Raw genomic sequence first — 24,692 nt, forward strand, 5'->3', positions numbered from 1 at the left:
GTTCAGTTTTGGCCGGTGTCTTGCAGGTGTTCAGTTTTGGCACGTGTCTTGCAGGTGTTCAGTTTTGGCACGTGTCTTGCAGGTGTTTAGTTTTGGCACGTGTCTTGCAGGTGTTCAGTTTTGGCACGTGTCTTGCAGGTGTTCAGTTTTGGCACGTGTCTTGCAGGTGTTCAGTTTTGGCACGTGTCTTGCAGGTGTTCAGTTTTGGCACGTGTCTTGCAGGTGTTCAGTTTTGGCCGGTGTCTTGCAGGTGTTCAGTTTTGGCACGTGTCTTGCAGGTGTTCTGGAGGGAAGGTCCAGGACTCGTTCTGTTTCCAGATCTTTTTGGACCAGAACCACGGCCTGGTCCTGCCCACGGTCCAACAGCTGCTGGAGCACTCCCTGTACAGCAACGGACTCAAACTGAACCAGGTCAGGACCAGGACTGGACCAGGACTGGACCTGGACTGGACCAGGACTGAACCAGGACTAGACCAGGACTAGACCAGGACTAGACCAGGACTAGACCAGGACTCAGTCTGACCCTCCTTCTGTCCACAGGTTCCTTCGTGTTTGATTTTACAAATGCCTCGTTTTGGAAAAAAGTTCAAAATGTTCGACAAAATCATCCCCTCGCTGGAGCTCGACGTGACAGACCTGCTCCAGCACGGTAAGACCCCGATCAGTCCTGGTCTAGTCCTGGTCTAGTCCTGGTCTAGTCCTGGTCCTGACCTGGTTTAGTCCTGGTCTAGTCCTGGTCTAGTCCTGGTCTAGTCCTGGTTTAGTTCTGGTCTAGTCCTGGTTTAGTCCTGGTCTAGTCCTGGTTTAGTTCTGGTTTAGTCCTGGTTAGTCCTGGTCTAGTCCTGGTCTAGTCCTGGTTTAGTTCTGGTCTAGTCCTGGTTTAGTCCTGTCTAGTCCTGTTTAGTCCTGGTCTAGTCCTGGTTTAGTTCTGGTTTAGTCCTGGTCTAGTCCTGGTCTAGTCCTGGTCTAGTCCTGGTTTAGTCCTGGTTTAGTCCTGGTCTAGTCCTGGTTTAGTCCTGGTCTAGTCCTGGTTTAGTCCTGGTCTAGTCCTGGTTTAGTTCTGGTTTAGTCCTGGTCTAGTCCTGGTCTAGTCCTGGTCTAGTCCTGGTTTAGTTCTGGTCTAGTCCTGGTTTAGTCCTGGTTTAGTCCTGGTTTAGTCCTGGTTTAGTCCTGGTCTAGTCCTGCTCTAGTTCTGGTCTAGTCCTGGTTTAGTCCTGGTTTAGTCCTGGTTTAGTCCTGGTCTAGTCCTGGTTTAGTTCTGGTCTAGTCCTGGTCTAGTCCTGGTTTAGTTCTGGTCTAGTCCTGGTCTAGTCCTGGTTTAGTTCTGGTTTAGTCCTGGTCTAGTCCTGGTCTAGTCCTGGTCTAGTCCTGGTTTAGTCCTGGTTTAGTCCTGGTCTAGTCCTGGTTAGTCCTGGTTTAGTCCTGCTCTAGTCCTGGTCTAGTCCTGGTCTAGTCCTGGTCTAGTCCTGGTTTAGTTCTGGTTTAGTCCTGGTCTAGTCCTGGTCTAGTCCTGGTCTAGTCCTGGTTTAGTCCTGCTCTAGTCCTGGTCTAGTCCTGTTTAGTCCCTCTAGTCCTGGTTTAGTCTGGTCCTAGTCCTGGTTTAGTCCTGGTTTAGTCCTGGTCTAGTCCTGGTTTAGTCCTGGTTAGTCCCTGTTTAGTCCTGCTCTAGTCCTGTTTAGTCCTGGTCTAGTCCTGGTTTAGTCCTGGTTTAGTCCTGGTCTAGTCCTGGTCTAGTCTCTGTTTAGTCCTGGTTTAGTCCTGGTCTAGTCCTGGTCTAGTCTGGTTTAGTCCTGGTTTAGTCCTGCTCTAGTCCTGGTCTAGTCCTGGTTTAGTCCTGGGTCCTTAGTCCTGGTTTAGTCTCTGTCTAGTCTGGTCTAGTCCTGGTCTAGTCCTGGTCTAGTCCTGGTCTAGTCCTGGTCTAGTCCTGGTCTAGTCCTGGTCTAGTCCTGCTCTAGTCCTGGTCTAGTCCTGGTCTAGTCCTGGTCTCTCCTCAGGTCTTAAACAGTGCGTTCTCTGTGGGGGCGGAGCCTCGTACGAGTGCTCGGACTGTTTCATCGACGCGACGTTCGGCTCTGGAGGATTCAAGCTCTTCTGTGACGTGTGCAGCCGACAGGTACGCACCTGACACACAGGAGAGCACCTGACACACAGGAGAGCACCTGAACACACACAGGAGAGCACCTGACACACAGGAGGGCACCTGACACACAGCACCTGACACACAGGAGAGCACCTGACACACAGGAGGGCACCTGACACACAGGAGAGCACCTGAGCACCTGACACACAGGAGAGCACCTGACACACACAGGAGAGCACCTGACACACAGGAGAGCACCTGAACACACAGGACACCAGGAGAGCACCTGACACACAGGAGAGCACCTGACCACACACAGGAGAGCACCTGAGCACCTGACACACAGGAGGAGCACCTGACACACAGGAGAGCACCTGACACACAGGAGAGCACCTGACACACAGGAGAGCACCTGACACACACAGGAGAGCACCTGACACACAGGAGGGCACCTGACACACAGGAGAGCACCTGAGCACCTGACACACAGGAGGGACACTGCACCTGGACACACAGGAGAGCACCTGAGCACCTGACACACAGGAGAGCACCTGACACACAGGAGGGCACCTGACACACAGGAGAGCACCTGCACCTGACACACAGGAGAGCACCTGACACACAGGAGGGCACCTGACTGACACACAGGAGGGCACCTGACACACACAGGAGGAGCACCTGACACACACAGGAGCACCTGACACACAGGAGGGCACCTGACACTGACACACACAGGAGAGCACCTGACACACAGGAGAGCACCTGACACACACAGGAGAGCACCTGACACACACAGGAGAGCACCTGACACACAGAGAGAGCACCTGACACACAGGAGAGCACCTGACACACACAGGAGAGCACCTGACACACAGGAGGGCACCTGACACACAGGAGAGCACCTGACACACACAGGAGAGCACCTGACACACATGGGGGAAGGGCACCTGACACACACAGGAGAGCACCTGACACACACAGGTACGCACCTGACACACACAGGAGAGCACCTGACACACATGGGGGAAGGGCACCTGACACACACAAGAGGGCACCTGACACACACAGGAGAGCACCTGACACACACAGGAAAGCACCTGACACACACAAGAGGGCACCTGACACACACAGGAGAGCACCTGACACACACATGGGGGAAGCACCTGACACACACTGACACCTGACACACGAGACACCTGACACACACAGGAGAGCACCTGACACACACAGGAGAGCACCTGACACACACAGGTACGCACCTGACACACATGGGGGAAGGGCACCTGACACACACAGGAGAGCACCTGACACACACAGGTACGCACCTGACACACACAGGTACGCACCTGACACACACAGGAAGAGCACCTGACACACCACAGGAGCACCTGAGCACACTGAGCACCTGACACACACAGGAGAGCACCTGACACACATGGGGGAAGGGCACCTGACACACACACAGGGAGGGCACCTGACACACACAGGAGAGCACCTGACACACACAGGAGAGCACCTGACACACACAGGAGAGCACCTGACACACAATTGTCTCGCTCAGGTCCACGCCCACCCCCGTCGCCGTGGTCACAGCCCCTCCCCCTGGCCCCGCCCCCTTCCCAGTGTCTCCGTGGAAACAGGGAGCGGCTCCACCTTCTGGCCGTTTTGTGCATCGAGACGAGTCACTACGTTTCCTTCGTCAAGTACGGACCTGAAAGAGAACAGTGGCTCTTCTACGACAGCATGGCCGACCGCCACGGTACGAGTACTGCAAATACTACTACTACTGCTACTGCAAATACTACTACTACTGCTACTGCAAATACTACTACTACTGCTACTACTGCAAATACCACTACTACTACTACTGCAAATACTACTACTACTGCTACTGATACTACTACTACTGCTACTACTACTACTACTGCTACTACTGCATACTACTGCAAATACTACTACTACTATACTGCTACTATACTACTGCACTACTACTACTACTACTACTACTACTGCAAATACTACTATACTACTACTAACTACTACACTACTACTACTACTGACTACTACTACTACTACTACTACTACTACTACTACTACTACTGCATACTACTACTACTACTACTACTGCTACTGCAAATACTACTACTACTGCTACTACTGCAAATACTACTACTACTGCTACTGCAAATACTACTACTACTGCTACTACTGCAAATACTACTACAATACTACTACTGCATACTACTGCTACATACTACTACTACTACTACGCAAATACTACTACTACTGCTACTACTGCAAACTACTACTACTACTACTACTACTGCAAACTACTACTACTGCTACTACTACTGCTACTACTGCAAATACTACTACAATACTACTACTGCGAATACTACTGCAAATACTACTACTACTACTACTGCAAATACTACTACTACTACTACTGCGAATACTACTGACTACTACTGCGAATACTACTACTACTACTACTACTGCAAATACTACTACTACTACTACTGCAAATACTGCAAATACTACTACTACTGCTACTACTGCTAAATACTACTACTACTACTACTGCAAATACTACTACTACTGACTACTACTACTGCAAACTACTACTACTACTACTGCTACTACTGCTACTACTACTACTACTACTACTACAATACTACTACTGAATACTACTGCAAATACTACTACTACTACTACTGCAACTACTACTACTATACTACTACTATAACTACTACTACTACTACTACTGCAAATACTATACTACTACTGCTACTACAACTACTACTACTACTACTGCTACTACTACTACTACTTGCAAATACTACTACTACTACTACTGCAAATACTACTACTACTACTACTACTGCAAATACTACTACTACTACTGCTACTGCAAACTACTACTACTACTACTACTACTACTACTACTGCTACTAATACTACTACTACTAACTACTACTGCAACTACTACTACTACTACTACTGCAAAAATACTAACTACTGCTACTACTACTACTACTGCAAATACTACTACTACTGCTACTACTGCAAATACTACTACAACTACTACTACTAACTACTGACTACTACTACTGCTAAACTACTACTACTACTACTACTGACTATACTACTACTACTACTACTGCAAATACTACTACTACTACTACTGCAAATACTACTACTACTACTACTACTACTACTACTACTACTACTACTACTACTACTACTACTGCAAATACTACTACTACTACTACTGCAAATACTACTACTACTGCTACTGCGAATACTACTACTACTACTACTGCAAATACTACTACTACTACTACTGCAAATACTACTACTACTACTACTGCAAATACTACTACTACTGCTACTACTGCTACTACTACTACTACTGCTACTACTGACTACTACTACTACTACTACTGCAAATACTACTACTATACTACTGCAAATACTACAATACTACTACTACTGCACTACTACTAACTACTACTACTACTACTACTGCAAATACTACTACTACTACTACTACTACTACTACTACTACTACTACTACTACTACTACTACTACTACTACTGCTACTACTACTACTACTACTGCATACTACTACTACTACTACTGCAAATACTACTACTGCAAATACTACTACTGCAATACTACTACTACTGCTACTACTACTACTACTACTACTACTACTACTACTGCAAACTACTACTACTACTGCTACTGCACTACTACTACTACAAAATACTACTACTACTGAAATACTACTACTACTGCTACTACTACTACTACTACTACTACTACTACTACTGCAACTACTACTACTACTACTACTACTACGAATACTACTACTACTACTACTACTACAAATACTACTACTACTACTACTGCAATACTACTACTAAAATACTACTACTACTACTGACTACTACTACTACTGACTAACTACTACTACTACTACTACTACTACTACTACTACTACTACTACTGCAACTACTACTACTACTACTACTACTGCAATACTACTACTACTACTACTACTACTACTACTGCAAATACTACTACTACTACTACTACTACTACTGAAATACACTACTACTACTACTACTACTACTACTACTACTACTACTACTACTACTACTGCAAATACTACTACTACTACTACTGCAAATACTACTACTACTGCTACTGCAAATACTACTACTACTGCTACTGCGAATACTACTACTACTACTACTGCTGCAAATACTACTACTACTACTGCAAATACTACTACAATACTACTACTGCTGACTACTACTACTGCAAATACTACTACTACTACTACTGCTGCAAATACTACTACTACTACTACTGCATACTACTACTACTACTGCTACTACTGCAAATACTACTACAATACTACTACTGCTACTACTGCTACAAATACTACTACTACTACTACTGCAAATACTACTACAACTACTACTACTACTACTGCAAATACTACTACTACTACTACTGCGAATGCTACTACAACTACTACTACTGCTACTACTACTACTACTACTACTACTACTACTACTACTACTGCAAATACTACTACTACTGCTACTGCACTACTACTACTACTACTACTACTACTGCAATACTACTACTACTACTACTGCAAACTACTACTACTACTACTACTACTACTACTACTACTGCACTAACTACTACTACTACTACTACTGCAACTACTACTACTACTACTACTACTGCAAATACTACTACTACTACTACTACTGCAAATACTACTACAAACTACTACTACTACTACTACTGCTACTAATACTACTACTACTACTACTGCAAAACTACTACTACTACTACTACTACTACTACTGCAAATACTACTACTACTACTACTGCGACTACTACTACTACTACTACTACTACTACTACTACTACTACTGCAAATACTACTACAATACTACTACTGCAAATACTACTACAATACTACTACTGCAAATACTACTACTACTACTACTGCAAATACTACTACAATACTACTACTGCAAATACTACTACTACTACTACTGCAAATACTACTACAATACTACTACTGCAAATACTACTACAATACTACTACTGCAAATACTACTACAATACTACTACTACTGCAAATACTACAATACTACTACTGCGAATACTACTACAATACTACTACTACTACTACTGCAAATACTACTACTACTACTACTGCGAATACTACTACAATACTACTACTACTACAAATACTTCTACAACTACTACTGCAAATACTAGTACTACTACTACTGCGAATACTACTACAATACTACTACTACTACAAATACTTCTACAACTACTACTACTACTACAAATACTTCTACAACTACTACTACTGCGAATACTACTACAATACTACTACTACTTCTACTGCAAATACTAGTACTACTAGTACTATTTCTCCTCGTGTTGGTGCTATGTCTTTGTTGTGTGTTTGTTTTGAGTTTGTTGTGTGTTTTTTGTTCCAGGTGAGGAGGACGGCTTTAACGTTCCTCAGGTGACTCTGGCTCCGGAGGTGGGCGGGTACCTGGACATGTCTCTGTCCGAACTGGCCAATCAGGCGCCTCGAGATATGAAGGGCGTGGCCAAGAGGCTGCTGTGCGACGCCTACCTTTACCTGTACCAAAGCCCCGCCCTCCAGCTGTACACCTGAGCCCTGCCCCTCCCCGAGACTCACCTGCACCAAAGCCCCGCCCCTCCCCGAGACTCACCTGTACCAAAGCCCCGCCCCTCCCCGAAACTCACCTGTACCAAAGCCCCGCCCCTCCCCGAAACTCACCTGGTTTAGTCCTGGTTTAGTCCTGAAGCTGAACTCTGTTTAAAGTTTTATTTTTTAAATTTATTCAAATTTAAATAATTTGAGGTGAAATATGTTAATGATTTTGGGGGCGTGGCCTTTTTATGTTTTATCAATAAATTATTTTCAGATTATTTAAATGTGACGTTTTCGTGAAACACGATGGCGCCGCGCCGTCTGGTGATGTCACGGTGATGTCACGGTGATGTCACGGTGATGTCACGGTGATGTCACTGTGATGTCACGGTGATGTCACGGTGACGTCACGGTGACATCACGATGACGATGAACTTTTGGGCAGAATTCTCAGTGTGATGTCATCACCCCCCGGAGGAGCTGGAGGAAGTGTCTGTGGTGAAGGAAGTTTGGGAGTCTCTGCTCAGACTGAAGCCCCCGAGACCCGGAGAAGAAGAAGAACATGGATGGATGGGTGATGTCATCAGTGTGACGTCATCAGTGTGATGTCACCAGTGTGATGTCATCATCATCAGTTGTGTTTTTAATATTTTTTTCTCAAACTGCTTGTGTTTTGTGTACATTTTTCATTTATTTTTATCGCAGGTTTAATCTCCAGATTAAATTTGAACATGAAAAGGTTAAAAATCTTTGACACGCACTTTAAACCACAAAACCCTCCGCAGATCGATTCTCACACCACCACGACATTTTGACTCAGGTCTGGTGATGTTTAGAGTTTTTCAATATTTGAGATATTTTTTAATATTTGGAGATATTTTGAGTTAAATATTTGATGTGTATTTTTTTTTCTTTACACTTTCATCCTGAAACTGTTTCACTGTAAATTTACTTTTATTCATTTTTTTTGTTTTTCAATAAAAATATTAAATCACCTTTTAGTTTGGTCAAACATTTAGAAATTATGAAAGCAACAAATACTACAAATACTACTGCTACTGTACTTTAGGCAGTAGTAGTAGTAGTAGTATTTTACACAAACTAAAATACTATAAATACCACAAATACTACAAATACTACAAATACCACAAATACTACAAATACTACAAATATTACAAGTACTACAAATACTACAAATACTACTACAAGTAGTACACATACTACAAATACTACAAATACTACAACAAATACTACAAGTACAACAACGAACTGAGGCTGAGGAACGGAGCCGAGAACCTGCTACGGTACAAATACTACAAAAACTACTACAAATACTACTACAAATACTACAAATACTACTACAAATACTACAAATACTACTACAAATACTACTACAAATACTACAAATACTACAAATTTTATAAATACTACAAGTACTACACATACTACAAATACTACTACAAATACTATAAATACTACAAATACTACAAATACTACAAGTACTACAAATACTACAAATACTACAAGTACTACTAAAATACTACTACAAATACTACAAAATACTACAAATACTACAAATACTACAAATACTACAAATACAATACAACAAGTACTACAATACTACAAATACTACAAATACTACAAATACTACTACAAATACTACTACAAATACTTCTACAAATACTACTACAAATATTACTACAAATACTACATTATTACTACAAATACTACTACAAGTACTACACATACTACAAATACTACTACAAATACTACTACAAATACTACTACTACAAATATTACTACAAATACTACAAATACTACACAAAATACTACAAATACTACAAATACTACTACAAATACTACAAATACTACTACAAATACTACAAATACTACAAATACTACAAATACTACAAATACTACAAATACTACAAATACTACAAATACTACTAAAGTACTACACAAATACTACAAATATACTACAAATACTACTACAACTACTACAAATACTACAAATACTACTACAAATACTACAAATACTACAAATACTACTACAGATACTACTACACATAGTACACATACTACAAATACTACAAATACTACAAATACTACTACAAATACTTCTACAAATACTACTACAAATACTTCTACAAATACTACTACAAATATTACTACAAATACTACAAATACTACACATACTACAAATACTATAAATACTACAAATACTACAAATATTATAAATACTACAAGTACTACACATACTACAAATACTACAAATACTATAAATACCACAAATACTACAAATACTATAAATACTACAAATACTATAAATACCTACAAATACTACAAATACTACAAATACTACAAATACTACTACAAGTACTACACATACTACAAATACTACAAATACTACTACAAATACTTCTACAAATACTACTACAAATATTACTACAAATACTACACATACTGCAAATACTACAAATACTATAAATACTACAAATACTACAAATATTCTAAATACTACAAGTACTACACATACTACAAATACTATAAATACCACAAATACTACAAATACTATAAATACCACAAATACTACAAATACCACAAATACTACAAATACTACAAATATTACAAGTACTACAAATACTACAAATACTACTACAAGTAGTACACATACTACAAATACTACAATACTACAACAAATACTACAAGTACAACAACGAACTGAGGCTGAGGAACGGAGCCGAGAACCTGCTACGGTACAAATACTACAAATACTACAAATACTACTACAAATACTACAAATACTACTACAAATACTACAAATACTACAAATACTACTACAAATACTACAAATACTACAAAACTACTACAAATACTACAAAATACTACAAATATTACAAATACTACTACAAACTACTACAAATACTACACATACTACAAATACTACAAATACTACAAATACTACTACAAATACTACAAATACTATAAATACTACTACAAATACTACTACAAATACTACACATACTACAAATACTACAAATACTACTACAGATACTACTACACATACTACACATACTACAAGTACTACAAATACTACTACAAATACTTCTACAAATACTACTACAAATACTTCTACAAATACTACTACAAATACTTCTACAAATACTACTACAAATATTACTACAAATACTACACATACTACAAATACTATAAATACTACAAATACTACAAATATTATAAATACCACAAATACTACAAATACTACAAGTACTACACATACTACAAATACTACAAATACTATAAATACCACAAATACTACAAATACTACAAAATACTACTACAAATACTACTACAAAATACTACAAATACTACACATACTACTACTACTACAAATACTACTACAAATACTTCTACAAATACTACTACAAATATTACTACAAATACTACAAATACTACACATACTACAAATACTACAAATACTATAAATACTACAAATACTACAAATATTCTAAATACTACAAGTACTACACATACTACAAATACTACAAATACTATAAATACCACAAATACTACAAATACTGTAAATACCACAAATACTACAAATACTACAAATACCACAAATACTACAAATACTACAAATATTACAAGTACTACAAATACTACAAATACTACTACAAGTAGTACACATACTACAAATACTACAAATACTACAAATACTACAACAAATACTACAAGTACTACAAATACTACAAATACTACTACAAGTACTACACATACTATAAATACTACAAATACTACTATAAATACTACAAATACTACAAATATTACAAGTACTACAAGTACTACAGATACTACAAGTACTACAAATACTACAAATACTACAAGTACTACAAATAATACAAATAATACAAATACTACAAGTACTACAAATACTACAAATACTACTACAAGTACTACACATACTACAAATACTACAAATACTACTACAAATACTACTACAAATACTACAAATACTACTAAAATACTACTATAAATACTACAAATACTACAAATATTACAAGTACTACAAGTACTACAAGTACTACAGATACTACAAGTACTACAAATACTACAAATACTACAAATATTACAAATATTACAAGTACTACAAATACTACTACAAATACTACAAGTACTACAAATACTACAAATACAGTTTTTAAATGTGACGTAAAAACGCAGAGGAACAGGAAGTGTCGCCTCAAACAAACAGTTTAAATCCAGTCGAGTCAAACCTGAGTTTAAGAAAAAAGAAAATTATACTTCACTAAATCTGTCGACTTTTATATCGACTTCCACAGAGTACAGAGTACTACAAAGTACTACAAAGTACTACTACTACTACAAAGACTACAGTACTACAGAGTACTACTACAGAGGACTACAGAGTACTACAAGTACTACTACACAGAGTACTACAAAGTACTACAGAGTACTACAGAGGACTACAGAGTACTACAAAGTACTACAGAGTACTACAGAGGACTACTACTACAGAGACTACTACTACAGAGTACTACAGAGGACTACAGAGTACTACAGAGTACTACAGAGGACTACAGAGTACTACAGAGGACCACAGAGTACTACAGAGTACTACAGAGTACTACAGAGGACTACAGAGTACTACAGAGTTCCACAGAGTACTACAGAGTACTACAGAGGACTACAGAGTACTACAGAGTTCCACAGAGTACTACAGAGTTCCACAAAGTACTACAGAGTACTACAGAGGACCACAGAGTACTACAGAGGACCACAGAGTACTACAGAGTACTACAAAGTACTACAGAGGACTACAGAGGACTACAGAGTACCACAGAGTACTACAGAGTACTACAGAGTACTACAGAGTACTACAGAGGACCACAGAGTACTACAGAGTACTACAAAGTACTACAGAGTACTACAGAGTACTACAGAGTACTACAGAGTACTACAGAGTACTACAGAGTACTACAGAGGACCCTACAGAAGTACTACAGAGTACTACAGAGTACTACAGAGTACTACAGAGGACTACAGAGTACTACAGAGTACTACAGAGTACTACAGAGTACTACAAAGTACTACAGAGGACTACAGAGTACTACAGAGTACTACAGAGGACTACAGAGTACTACAGAGTACTACAGAGTACTACAGAGACTACAACATACTACAGAGTACTACAGAGTACTACAGAGTACTACAGAGGTACTACAGAGTACTACTACAGAGGACTACAGAGGACTACAGAGACTACAGAGTACTACAGAGTACTACTACAGAGTACTACAGAGTACTACAGAGGACTACAGAGGACTACAGAGGACCACAGAGTACTACAGAGGACCACAGAGTACTACAGAGTACTACAAAGTACTACAGAGTACTACAGAGTACTACAGAGTACTACAGAGGACTACAGAGTGTGTTTTTCAGAGCGACCCTGAACCCTGCGGTGAAACGCTCTGTGACTCTGGAGCTGAGCCACGTGAACTCGACTCTGCAGCTGCTCAGACAAGAACTGGAGGAACTCAACAGCTGCATGGTCCCCTACCAGAGGTAAGGATGAGAACCGGGCTAGAACCCACTAGAGCCGGGCTAGAACCCACAAGAGCCGGGCTAGAACCCACAAGAACCGGGCTAGAACCCACAAGAACCGGGCTAGAACCCACAAGAACCGGGCTAGAACCCACAAGAACCGGGCTAGAACCCGGGCTAGAACCGGGCTAGAACCGGGCTAGAACCGGGCTAGAACCGGGCTAGAACCCACTAGTGACTAGTGACTCTGTGTTTGCAGTGAGTCTGTGAACCTCCCCATGATCCCACTGGGCCTGAAGGAAACCAAGGAGCTCGACTTCAGCCTCTGCATCAAGGTCCGAACCAGACCGGGTTTAGTGTGTTGTGTGTGTGTGTAGTGTGTAGTGTGTCATGGGTCATGTGTAGTGTGTGGTTTGTGTCGTGTGTCGTGTGTCGTGTGTCGTGTGTGTCGTGTGTCGTGTGTGTGTGTGTGTGTAGTGTGTTGTGTGTGTGTGTAGTGTGTCATGGGTCATGTGTAGTGTGTCGTGTGTGTCGTGTGTGTTGTGTGTGTCGTGTGTGTCGTGTGTGTAGTGTGTCATGTCAGTGTGTCGTGTGTGTGTGTGTCGTGTGTGTGTGTCGTGTGTGTCGTGTGTGTGTCGTGTGTGTCGTGTGTCGTGTGTGTGTGTGTCGTGTGTGTCGTGTGTGTGTGTCGTGTGTGTCATGTGTGTCGTGTGTGTCGTGTGTCGTGTGTGTCGTGTGTGTCATGTGTCGTGTGTGTGTCGTGTGTGTGTCGTGTGTGTCGTGTGTGTCGTGTGTCGTGTGTGTCGTGTGTGTGTCGTGTGTGTGTGTGTCGTGTGTGTGTGTGTGTGTCGTGTGTCGTGTGTCGTGTGTGTGTGTGTGTCGTGTGTGTCGTGTGTGTGTGTGTCTGTGTGTGTCGTGTGTGTCGTGTGTCGTGTGTGTCGTGTGTCGTGTGTGTCGTGTGTGTCGTGTGTCGTCGTGTGTCGTGTGTCGTGTGTGTCGTGTGTGTCGTGTGTGTCGTGTGTCGTGTGTGTCGTGTGTCGTGTGTGTGTCGTGTGTCGTGTGTGTGTGTGTCGTGTGTCGTGTGTGTGTCGTGTGTCGTGTGTCGTGTGTGTCGTGTGTGTGTGTGTGTGTGTCGTGTGTGTCGTGTGTGTGTCGTGTGTCGTGTGTGTCGTGTGTGTCGTGTGTGTCGTGTGTGTCGTGTGTGTCGTGTGTGTCGTGTGTGTCGTGTGTCGTGTGTGTCGTGTGTCGTGTGTGTCGTGTGTGTCGTGTGTGTCGTGTGTGTCGTGTGTGTCGTGTGTGTCGTGTGTGTCGTGTGTCGTGTGTTCGTGTGTGTCGTGTGTGTGTGTGTGTGTGTGTGTCGTGTGTGTCGTGTGTCGTGTGTGTCGTGTGTCGTGTGTGTCGTGTGTGTCGTGTGTCGTGTGTGTGTGTGTCGTGTGTGTCGTGTGTGTCGTGTGTGTCGTGTGTGTCATGTGTCGTGTGTGTCATGTGTGTGATGTGTCGTGTGTGTGTGTCGTGTGTCGTGTGTGTGTGTGTCGTGTGTCGTGTGTGTCGTGTGTCGTGTGTGTCGTGTGTGTCGTGTGTGTCGTGTGTCGTGTGTGTGTGTGTCGTGTGTGTGTGTGTCGTGTGTGTGTCGTGTGTGTGTCGTGTGTCGTGTGTGTGTGTCGTGTGTCGTCGTGTGTCGTGTGTCGTGTGTGTCGTGTGTGTCGTGTGTGTCGTGTGTCGTGTGTGTCTGTGTGTGTGTGTCGTGTGTGTCGTGTGTCGTGTGTGTCGTGTGTCGTGTGTCGTGTGTGTCGTGTGTGTCGTGTGTGTGTGTGTCGTGTGTCGTGTGTGTCGTGTGTGTCGTGTGTGTCGTGTGTCGTCGTGTGTGTCGTGTGTGTGTGTGTCGTGTGTCGTGTGTGTGTGTGTGTGTGTCGTGTGTCGTGTGTGTCGTGTGTGTGTCGTGTGTGTGTCGTGTGTCGTGTGTGTCGTGTGTGTGTGTGTGTTGTGTGTCGTGTGTCGTGTGTGTCGTGTGTCGTGTGTCGTGTGTGTGTGTGTGTGTGTGTGTCGTGTGTCGTGTGTGTGTGTGTCGTGTGTGTGTGTCGTGTGTCGTGTGTCGTGTGTGTGTGTCGTGTGTGTCGTGTGTGTGTCGTGTGTCGTGTGTGTGTGTGTGTGTGTGTGTCGTGTGTCGTGTGTCGTGTGTGTGTGTCGTGTGTCGTGTGTGTCGTGTGTCGTGTGTCGTGTGTCGTGTGTGTCGTGTGTCGTGTGTGTGTGTGTCGTGTGTGTCGTGTGTCGTGTGTCGTGTGTGTCGTGTGTGTCGTGTGTGTGTGTGTCGTGTGTCGTGTGTGTCGTGTGTGTCGTGTGTCGTGTGTCGTGTGTGTCGTGTGTGTCGTGTGTCGTGTGTCGTGTGTGTCGTGTGTGTCGTGTGTCGTGTGTGTCGTGTGCAGGATGTGACACACTTTAAATGCTCTGGTTTTGTGTGTCAGGACTTCATCAGTGAGATCTATGGAGAGGAGAGCTCTGAGTTTGAGTCTGAGATACAAGATCTGAACCAGCTCCGACAGGTGAGTCCAACACCTGACGCTGACAGGTGAGCGTGACACCTGACGCTGACAGGTGAGCGTGACACCTGACGCTGACAGGTGAGCGTGACACCTGACACTAGACTCGGTTTAAGGTCAAAGGTCGACCTGGTGAAATAATTCAACATAAATCGTTTGGTTTTGACTTTTACTGGCGTCACTGATTAAAAAAGAACCAAAAGTAAAAAACACATTCGACGCTCGACCGATTTACACAGAGACAAAAGTAACAATTATACAAAACGGGGGGACCGAGGGCCCCCGGGGGCCAGGCGAGGGGGGGGCGCCAGGGGCGGGGGCGAGGGCCGCGGGGGGCGAGGGCCGCGGGGGGGCGAGGGCCGCGGGGGGCGAGGGCCGCGGGGGGGCAGGGCCGCGGGGCGAGGCCGCGGGGGGCGAGGGCCGCGGGGGGCGCGGGGGGGCGAGGGCGGGGGCGAGGGCCGCGGGGGCGAGGGCCGCGGGGGGCGAGGGCGCGGGGGGGGGCGAGGGCCGCGGGGGGGGGGCCAGGGCCGCGGCGGAAAACACAATGATCCAAAAGTGACATTAGTTCCACCGACCGTCACCTCTGACGTCACACGAACGACGTCACCTGCGACTCTCCAACGACACTTTGTGTTCAGGCGGTGACGTCTCCTCTTCGCTGTGACTCGGGTCTGGACCTGATGTTGAAGTATTATAATCAGCTTTACTTCGTGGACCAGCGATTCTGCAAACCTCAGAGCCACATGGGGGCGCTGTTCCTCTGGTGAGGCCCAAAGCTTTATGTAAAAACACACTGAGTGGAACCAGACCCTCAGTGACCCCCGTGACCCCCCCCGTGACCCCCGTGACCCCCGTGACCCCCGTGACCCCCCCCCCTGTGACCCCTGTGACCCCCGTGACCCCCGTGACCCCGTGACCCCCGTGACCCCTGTGACCCCTGTGACCCCCGTGACCCCGTGACCCTGGCGTGTGTGCAGGTACGATTCCCTGACCGGCGTTCCCTCGACCCAGAAGTCGTTGGCGTTTGAAAAGGGAAGTGTTCTGTTCAACTTGGCGGCTCTGAACTCTCAGATCGGAGCCAGACAGAACCGGACCGACCCGACCGGCACCGAGACGGCCGCCACAGCCTTCAGGAGGGCAGCAGGTTCAGGACCAGGACCAGGACCAGGACCAGAGACCAGAGACCAGAGACCAGAGACCAGGACCAGAGACCAGAGACCAGAGACCAGAGACCAGAGACCAGAGACCAGACTAGGACTGAGCCCGGAGATTCTTTCTCTTCTCTAGTTTGATTCTTAGTTCGTCTCCAGGCAGTAAAATTCTTCTTCTGTGTCACAGACTCCAGTTTGGTCCTTTCACACCAAACCAACCAAACCTGGTCCCTCTGACATTTCTTCGATGTTTATTTTCTGGTGGAAATAAGCGCTGCCAAACAAAACCAAATAAAACCAAATAAAAATAAATAAAAACAAACAAAATCAAACAAAAACAAACAAAAACAAATAAAAACAAATAAAACCAGCCCCACTAAGAGCTTCTGGATCCAAAGGAATGATTGGTGCAATAACTGCTGTCGCTGTAAAAGAAACCTGAGACCAGGACTAAACCAGGACTAAACCAGGACCAGACCAGGACCAGGACTGAAGCAGTAGACCCTGCAGGTGCTCAGTCCCATCTCTGTTCCAGGAGCGTTCTTGTACCTGAGGGAGAACTTCTGTAATGCTCCGAGCCTCGATATGTCCGAGCCGTGTCTGTGGACCCTGCAGCTGCTCATGACGGCGCAGGCTCGTGAATGTGTCCACGAACGCTCCGCCCACAGCTACAGCCCCGCCCACAGCCCCTCCCACAGCCCACAGACCCTGCAGCTGCTCCGGCTCGCTCAGGAGGCCGCTGCGGTGAGTGAAAAACCTTTCACCTTTGGTTCATTTCTCTGTGGGATTTGTGTTCATGCTGCACTTACAGGTGTCCAGCTGTCCTTTGAACATGACAGGGCTGTACTTGCAGTTATCCAGGCTTTTATGTTTATTTCATGTTATCACAGGTGTTCAGAGCAGTACTTGCAGGTGTTCAGTCGTGTGTTTCTTGGCAGGTGTCGGAGCAGTACTTGCAGGTGTTCAGCCCTGTGTGTTTCCATCGCAGGTGTCGGAGCAGTACTTGCAGGTGTTCAGTCCTGTGTGTTTCCATCGCAGGTGTCGGAGCAGTACTTGCAGGTGTTCAGTCCTGTGTGTTTCCATCGCAGGTGTCGGAGCAGTACTTGCAGGTGTTCAGTCATGTGTTTCCCGCAGGTGTCGGAGCAGTACTTGCAGGCGTTCAGTCATGTGTTTTTCGGCAGGTGTCGGAGCAGTACTTGCAGGTGTTCAGTCATGTGTTTTTCGGCAGGTGTCGGAGCAGTACTTGCAGGTGTTCAGTCATGTGTTTTTCGGCAGGTGTCGGAGCAGTACTTGCAGGCGTTTGTCGCCATGGCACAGCCTGTGATGAAGTCGTTTGTTCCGTTCTCGTGGTCGTCGATGGTTCAGCTCAAACTGCAGCGTTTCAAATCTCTGTCCCACTTTTACTGCGGCCGCGCCCTGGAACAGAGCTCAGGTACAGCACCCCCGACCTCTGACCCCGCCCCCCGACCTCTGACCCCGCCCCTCTGACCCCGCCCCCGACCCTGACCCCGCCCCCGACCTCTGACCCCGCCCCGACCTCTGACCCCTGACCTCCTTTAGAACTGACCCTGTGTTTGTGTCGTTCAGACGACGACCTCGAGGTTTTGCTCCAGTTTTACTCCCACTGCCCAACGACCACCAGCGTCCTGCTGAGGGCGCCACAGGGCCGACAAACACTCTGTGAGTCTAACAGGACTGAACCAGGACTGAACCAGGACTGAACCAGGACTAAACCAGGACTGAGCCAGGACTGAACCAGGACTGAACCTGGACTGATCTGGGCCTGTGCTGCAGGTAAGTCTCACCTGCGCAGCGCTGTGATGGGGCTGGAGGAGTCCTTGCGGCTGTTCAGTTCATGTAAAGTCTTGAGGAAGATGGATGCCCTTCGGGAGGTCCTGACCTCGGACCACAGACGAGTCTTGGACCGGTACTCGGACCTGGACCAAGAGGACGATTTCACTGAGACCAGAGACGCTCCGGAGATTCGCCGTGAGTAAAAACATGACCAAAACCAGGTCCTTTCAGTTGTTCATATATCATCACCAATCCACACTTTAAGTCATGTTCTGTTGTGTTGTTCCTGTCACACTCATCTGTTCCTTGTGTTTGTTTGTTTGTTTGTTTGTTCTGAGTCTGTTCCATCTTCAAAACTCCAAACACTCTGTTCCACCTCGTGATGTCATCAAGTTCTCAGCTCCTTTTCCCTTTAGTTCAGTCGAGATCAAAACTCCAGGACTGAAATGTTTGAAATGATGATTCTAGTGAAGGTGTGTGGAGTTTAAAAACACAGTGGAGCACTTCCTGTATCACCACATGATGACATCACAAGGTGGAACAGAGTGTTTTCAGTTTGAGAGAAGAGTTTGTGTAAATGTGCAGGTTTTTGTGTGAAACATGTGAATGAAACAAACAAAACTCCAGGAAACTAGATTAGAACAGCAGAACATTAGAACAGACCTCGCAGGTGCTCAGTTTGAACCTTTCAGCGTTTCCGTGTGTCTCTTCCAGCTCACAGTGACCACGGTCCAGCTCACAGTGACCACGGTCCAGCTCACAGTGACCACGGTCCAGCTCACAGTGACCACGGTCCAGACCCGATCCCGCCGGACTTCTCCTCGGTTCAGGTCTCGGACCTGTTCCACCGACTGGTGAGAACCACAAACACAAAACTGCATTTTAAGAACTGCTCCACTGACGAGTCCGACCGCCTCTGAGTCCCGGTCCAGTCCCGGTCCAGTCCCGGTCCAGTCCCGGTCCAGTCCTGGTCCAGTCCCTGTTCAGTCCCGGTTTAGTCTAATGTGTGTGTGTGGTTCTGACCGGGTTCTGGTTCTGGTCCTCTCGTAGGGTCCTCTGTGCGTGTTCTCAGCGCGCTCTGGATGGGGGCCCCTCCGGACGCTGCTCGTGCCCCAGACGAGAGGCTCGACTCTGGGCCTGACGCTGAGAGGAGACGCCCCGGTGCTGGTCCACGCCCTGGTGCCCGGAGGAGCTGCTCGCCAGGACTCCACTGGACCTCAGTGGACTAAACCAGACCGAACTCAGGACTAAACCAGGACTAAACCCAGACTAAACCAGGACTAAACCAGACTAAACCAAACTAAACCAGGACTAAACCAGACTAAACCAGGAACTAAACCAGGACTAAACCAGGACTAAACCAGGACTAAACCAACTAAACCAGAACTAAACCAGGACTAAACCAGACTAAACCAGGAACTAAACCAGGACTAAACCAGACTAAACCAGAACTAAACCAGACTAAACCAGACTAAACCAGGGACTAAACCAGTAAACCGACCAGACTAAACCAGAACTAAACCAGAACTAAACCAGGAACTAAACCAGACTAAACCAGAACTAAACCAGGACTAAACCAGACTAAACCAGACTAAACCAGGACTAAACCAACTAAACCAACCCAGACTAAACCAGACTAAACCAGACTAAACCAGGACTAAACCAGGACTCTAAACCAGAACTAAACCAGACTAAACCAGTCCAGGACTAAACCAGAACTAAACCCTGGAGGACTAAACCAGACTAAACCAGACTAAACCAGGACTAAACCAGGACTCAGACTAAACCAGGACTAAACCAGGACTGTAAACCAGTAAACCAGGTAAACCAACTCTAAACCAGGACTAAACCCTAAACCAGGACTAAACCCTAAACCAGGTAAACCAGGTCTAAACCAGACTAAACCAGGACTAAACCAAGGACTAAACCAGACTAAACCAGGACTAAACCAGGGACTAAACTAAACCAGGACTAAACCAGGACTAAACCAGGACTAAACCAGGACTAAACCAGGACTAAACCAGGACTAAACCAGGACTAAACCAGGAACTAAACCAGGACTAAACCAGGACTAAACCAGGACTAAACCAGGACTAAACCAGGACTAAACCAGGACTAAACCAGGACTAAACCAGGACTAAACCAGGACTAAACCAGGACTAAACCAGGACTAAACCAGGACTAAACCAGGACTAAACCAGGACTAAAGATAAACCCTAAACCAGGACTAAACCAGGACTAAACCAGGGACTAAACCAGGACTAAAACTAAACCAGGACTAAACCAGGACTAAACCAGGACTAAACCAGGACTAAACCAGGACTAAACCCAGGACTAAACCAGGAACTGACTAAACCAGGACTAAACCAGGACTAAACCAGGACTAAACCAGGACTAAACCAGGACTAAACCAGGACTAAACCAGGACTAAACCAGGACTAAACCAGGACTAAACCAGGACTAAACCAGGACTAAACCAGGACTAAACCAGGACTAAACCAGGACTAAACCAGGACTAACCAGGACTAAACCAGGACTAAACCAGAACTAAACCAGGACTAAACCAGGACTAAACCAGGACTAAACCAGGACTAAACCAGGACTAAACCAGGACTAAACCAGGACTAAACCAGGACTAAACCAGGACTAAACCAGGACTAAACCAGGACTAAACCAGGACTAAACCAGGAGGACTAAACCAGGACTAAACCAGGACTAAACCAGGACTAAACCAGGACTAAACCAGGACTAAACCAGGACTAAACCAGGACTAAACCAGGACTAAACCAGGACTAAACCAGGACTAAACCAGGACTAAACCAGGAGGACTAAACCAGGACTAAACCAGGACTAAACCAGGACTAAACCAGGACTAAACCAGGACTAAACCAGGACTAAACCAGGACTAAACCAGGACTAAACCCAGGACTAAACCAGGGACTAAACCAGACTAAACCAGGACTAAACCAGACTAAACCAGGACTAAACCAGACTAACCCAGGACTAAACCAGGACTAAACCAGGACTAAACCAGGAACTAAACCAGGAACTAAACCAGGACTAAACCAGGACTAAACCAGGAACTAAACTACTAAACCAGGACTAAACCAGGACTAAACCAGGACTAAACCAGGACTAAACCAGGACTAAACCAGAACTAAACCAGGACTAAACCAGGACTAAACCAGGACTAAACCAGGACTAAACCAGGACTAAACCCAGGACTAAACCAGGACTAAACCAGGACTAAACCAGGACTAAACCAGGACTAACCAGGACTAAACCAGGACAAACCAGGACTAAACCAGGACTAAACCAGGACTAAACCAGGACTAAACCAGGACTAAAACTAAACCAGAACTAAACCAGACTAAACCAGGACTAAACCAGGACTAAACCAGGACTAAACCAGGACTAAACCAGGTCTAAACCAGGTCTAAAACTAGTGTAAACCAGGACTAAACCAGGACTAAACCAGGACTAAACCAGGACTAAACCAGGACTAAACCAGGTCTAAACCAGGTCTAAACCAGGACTAAACCAGGTCTAAACCAGGTCTAAACCAGGACTAAACCAGGTCTAAACTAGGTCTTAACCAGGACTAAACCAGGTCTGTGTCTTCAGGAGGCGGGGCTTCGTGAAGGTGATTACATCGTTTCTGTGAACGGCGTCGACACCAAATGGTCCAAACGGCGAGACGTGGAGGAGCTGCTGCGGCGAGGGGCGGGGCCAGGGGTGGCGGTGGGCGTGGTCACTCTGCACCAGGCCCCCTTCATACAGGTAGCCCCGCCCCCTACACCTGCCCCCGCCTCCTCACACCTGACCCCGCCCCTCACGTTTCTCTCGTTTGTTCAGGCGCCGCTCCGTCGCTCGACCTCCGACCTGCCTGACTCCACCCACTTGCAGAAGCCCCGCCCCCACGTGCCCCGCCTCCTCAAACCCCGCCTCCTGAGCTGGACACGCCCCAAAAACAAACCCCGCCTCCACACCCCGACCTCCGACCCCTCAGAGCAGCTCTACTGACGGCGACGCGGCGGCTCTGCCCTCCGCCCTCTCACCAGGAGGTTGTGGGTTAGACTCCTCAGTGGCAGAGTGGTTAGCCTGCACCATGTTTCTGTCTTTTGTGTCATTTAGTCCAAACTGTGAATGTTTTGTGTCTAAAGTCAGATGCCCCGTCAGTCGCTGCTGATTTCTGTGTTATATTCATGTTTAATTCATGTTTTCTTCATGTTTAATTCATGTTTAATTCATGTTTTCTTCTTATTGTTTCTTTAAATGTTTTTTTATTATTGTTTTCATGTTTTTCTAGTTCCTCGTCGGTTCAGGGAGAGTCTCTGTGTGAAATCTGATCATTTTCTTCAGTTTCAGTTGAAATAAAAAGCTTAAATGAAGCTGTTTTATTTGATTTGTTCTTTTATTTGACTTTAATCTCAAATGAGTTTGTGGAATTCCTCGGTCGTCAGGATCCTGAAGGATCCAGAGTGAAGGAAAACTAACCCCATTTGATCCGTGCTAAATAAACCAAATCAAATCAATAAATCAAACAGAGATTATTAAACACTTTGTATTTCCAAATCAAATCTACAGATTTGAAGAGTTTTTTTTTTTCTTCTGCCGCAGCGACACTGAGCAGATTTTTGTCTGAGTGTTTGTGGCTCATTTAAGACGAGTCTTGATACGAAACTGTGTCCAGAACAGAAGAAAACAAACAGACCTGAGGTTTTCACATGTGTGAATTTTGTAGTAAGTTTTTGTAGTTCAGGTGCAGAGGTAAAAACTCAGAGCTGGGAGGAGTTCGAGGAGGACATGGAGGACATGGAGGGAGGACATGGAGGAGACATGGAGGACATGGAGGACATGGAGGAGACATGGAGGAGGACATGGAGGAGGACATGGAGGAGACATGGAGGACATGGAGGAGACATGGAGGAGACATGGAGGAGGACATGGAGGAGACATGGAGGACATGGAGGACATGGAGGAGACATGGAGGAGACATGGAGGAGGACATGAAGGACATGGAGGAGACATGGAGGAGACATGGAGGAGACATGGAGGAGGACATGGAGGGGAGGAGGACATGGAGGAGACATGGAGGAGACATGGAGGAGGACATGGAGGAGACATGGAGACATGGAGGACATGGAGGAGGACATGGAGGACATGGAGGACATGGAGGACATGGAGGACATGGAGGACATGGAGGACATGGAGGACATGGAGGAGGACATGGAGGAGAGGACATGGAGGAGGACATGAGAGAGACATGGAGGAGACATGGAGGAGGACATGGAGGAGGACATGGAGGACATGGAGGACATGGAGGAGACATGGAGAGGACATGGAGGAGACATGGAGGAGGACATGGAGACATGGAGGAGGAGGACATGGAGGAGGACATGGAGGAGACATGGAGGAGGACATGGAGGAGGACATGGAGGAGGACATGGAGGAGGACATGGAGGAGGACATGGAGGAGACATGGAGGACATGGAGGAGACATGGAGGAGGACATGGAGGAGACATGGAGAGGACATGGAGGACATGGAGGACATGGAGGAGACATGGAGGAGACATGGAGGAGACATGGAGGACATGGAGAGGACATGGAGGACATGGAGGAGACATGGAGGAGACATGGAGGAGGACATGGAGGAGGACATGGAGGAGGACATGGAGGAGGACATGGAGGAGACATGGAGGACATGGAGGACATGGAGAGACATGGAGGAGGACATGGAGGAGGACATGGAGGACATGGAGGAGGACATGGAGGACATGGAGGAGGACATGGAGGAGGACATGGAGGACATGGAGGAGACATGGAGGAGGACAT

The 24,692-nt window shown here is 45.6% G+C and overlaps 2 protein-coding genes across 2 annotated transcripts in view; both read left to right on the plus strand.

The window, feature by feature from the left end:
• The window catches only part of cyldl (cylindromatosis (turban tumor syndrome), like), a gene marked incomplete at its 5' end in the record, with an annotated part of 22,265 nt that extends 13,461 nt beyond the window's left edge, over positions 1–8,804 (plus strand). Inside the window, 6 exon segments of the mRNA XM_055165316.1 lie at positions 279–411; positions 541–649; positions 1,995–2,113; positions 3,642–3,678; positions 3,681–3,839; positions 7,625–8,804. Of these exon segments, the coding sequence (XP_055021291.1) occupies positions 279–411; positions 541–649; positions 1,995–2,113; positions 3,642–3,678; positions 3,681–3,839; positions 7,625–7,809 (742 nt within the window).
• LOC110165668 (rhophilin-1-like) lies at positions 8,116–23,247 on the plus strand. The gene is made up of 15 exons (XM_055165296.1): positions 8,116–8,133; positions 9,067–9,113; positions 13,273–13,395; positions 13,634–13,709; positions 15,837–15,914; positions 16,550–16,674; positions 16,889–17,055; positions 17,598–17,806; positions 18,338–18,494; positions 18,623–18,742; positions 18,857–19,051; positions 19,571–19,710; positions 19,907–20,054; positions 22,467–22,636; positions 22,712–23,247. The coding sequence occupies exons 1-15, from the start codon at positions 8,116–8,118 to the stop codon at positions 22,877–22,879; spliced, it is 1,941 nt and encodes a 646-aa protein (XP_055021271.1). The 3' UTR covers positions 22,880–23,247.
• The last annotated feature ends 1,445 nt before the right edge of the window (positions 23,248–24,692 follow it).

This window comes from Boleophthalmus pectinirostris, unplaced genomic scaffold (assembly GCF_026225935.1).
Source record: "Boleophthalmus pectinirostris isolate CB_2022bp ecotype Guang Dong unplaced genomic scaffold, ASM2622593v1 HiC_scaffold_7, whole genome shotgun sequence".
NCBI lineage: Eukaryota > Metazoa > Chordata > Actinopteri > Gobiiformes > Gobiidae > Boleophthalmus > Boleophthalmus pectinirostris.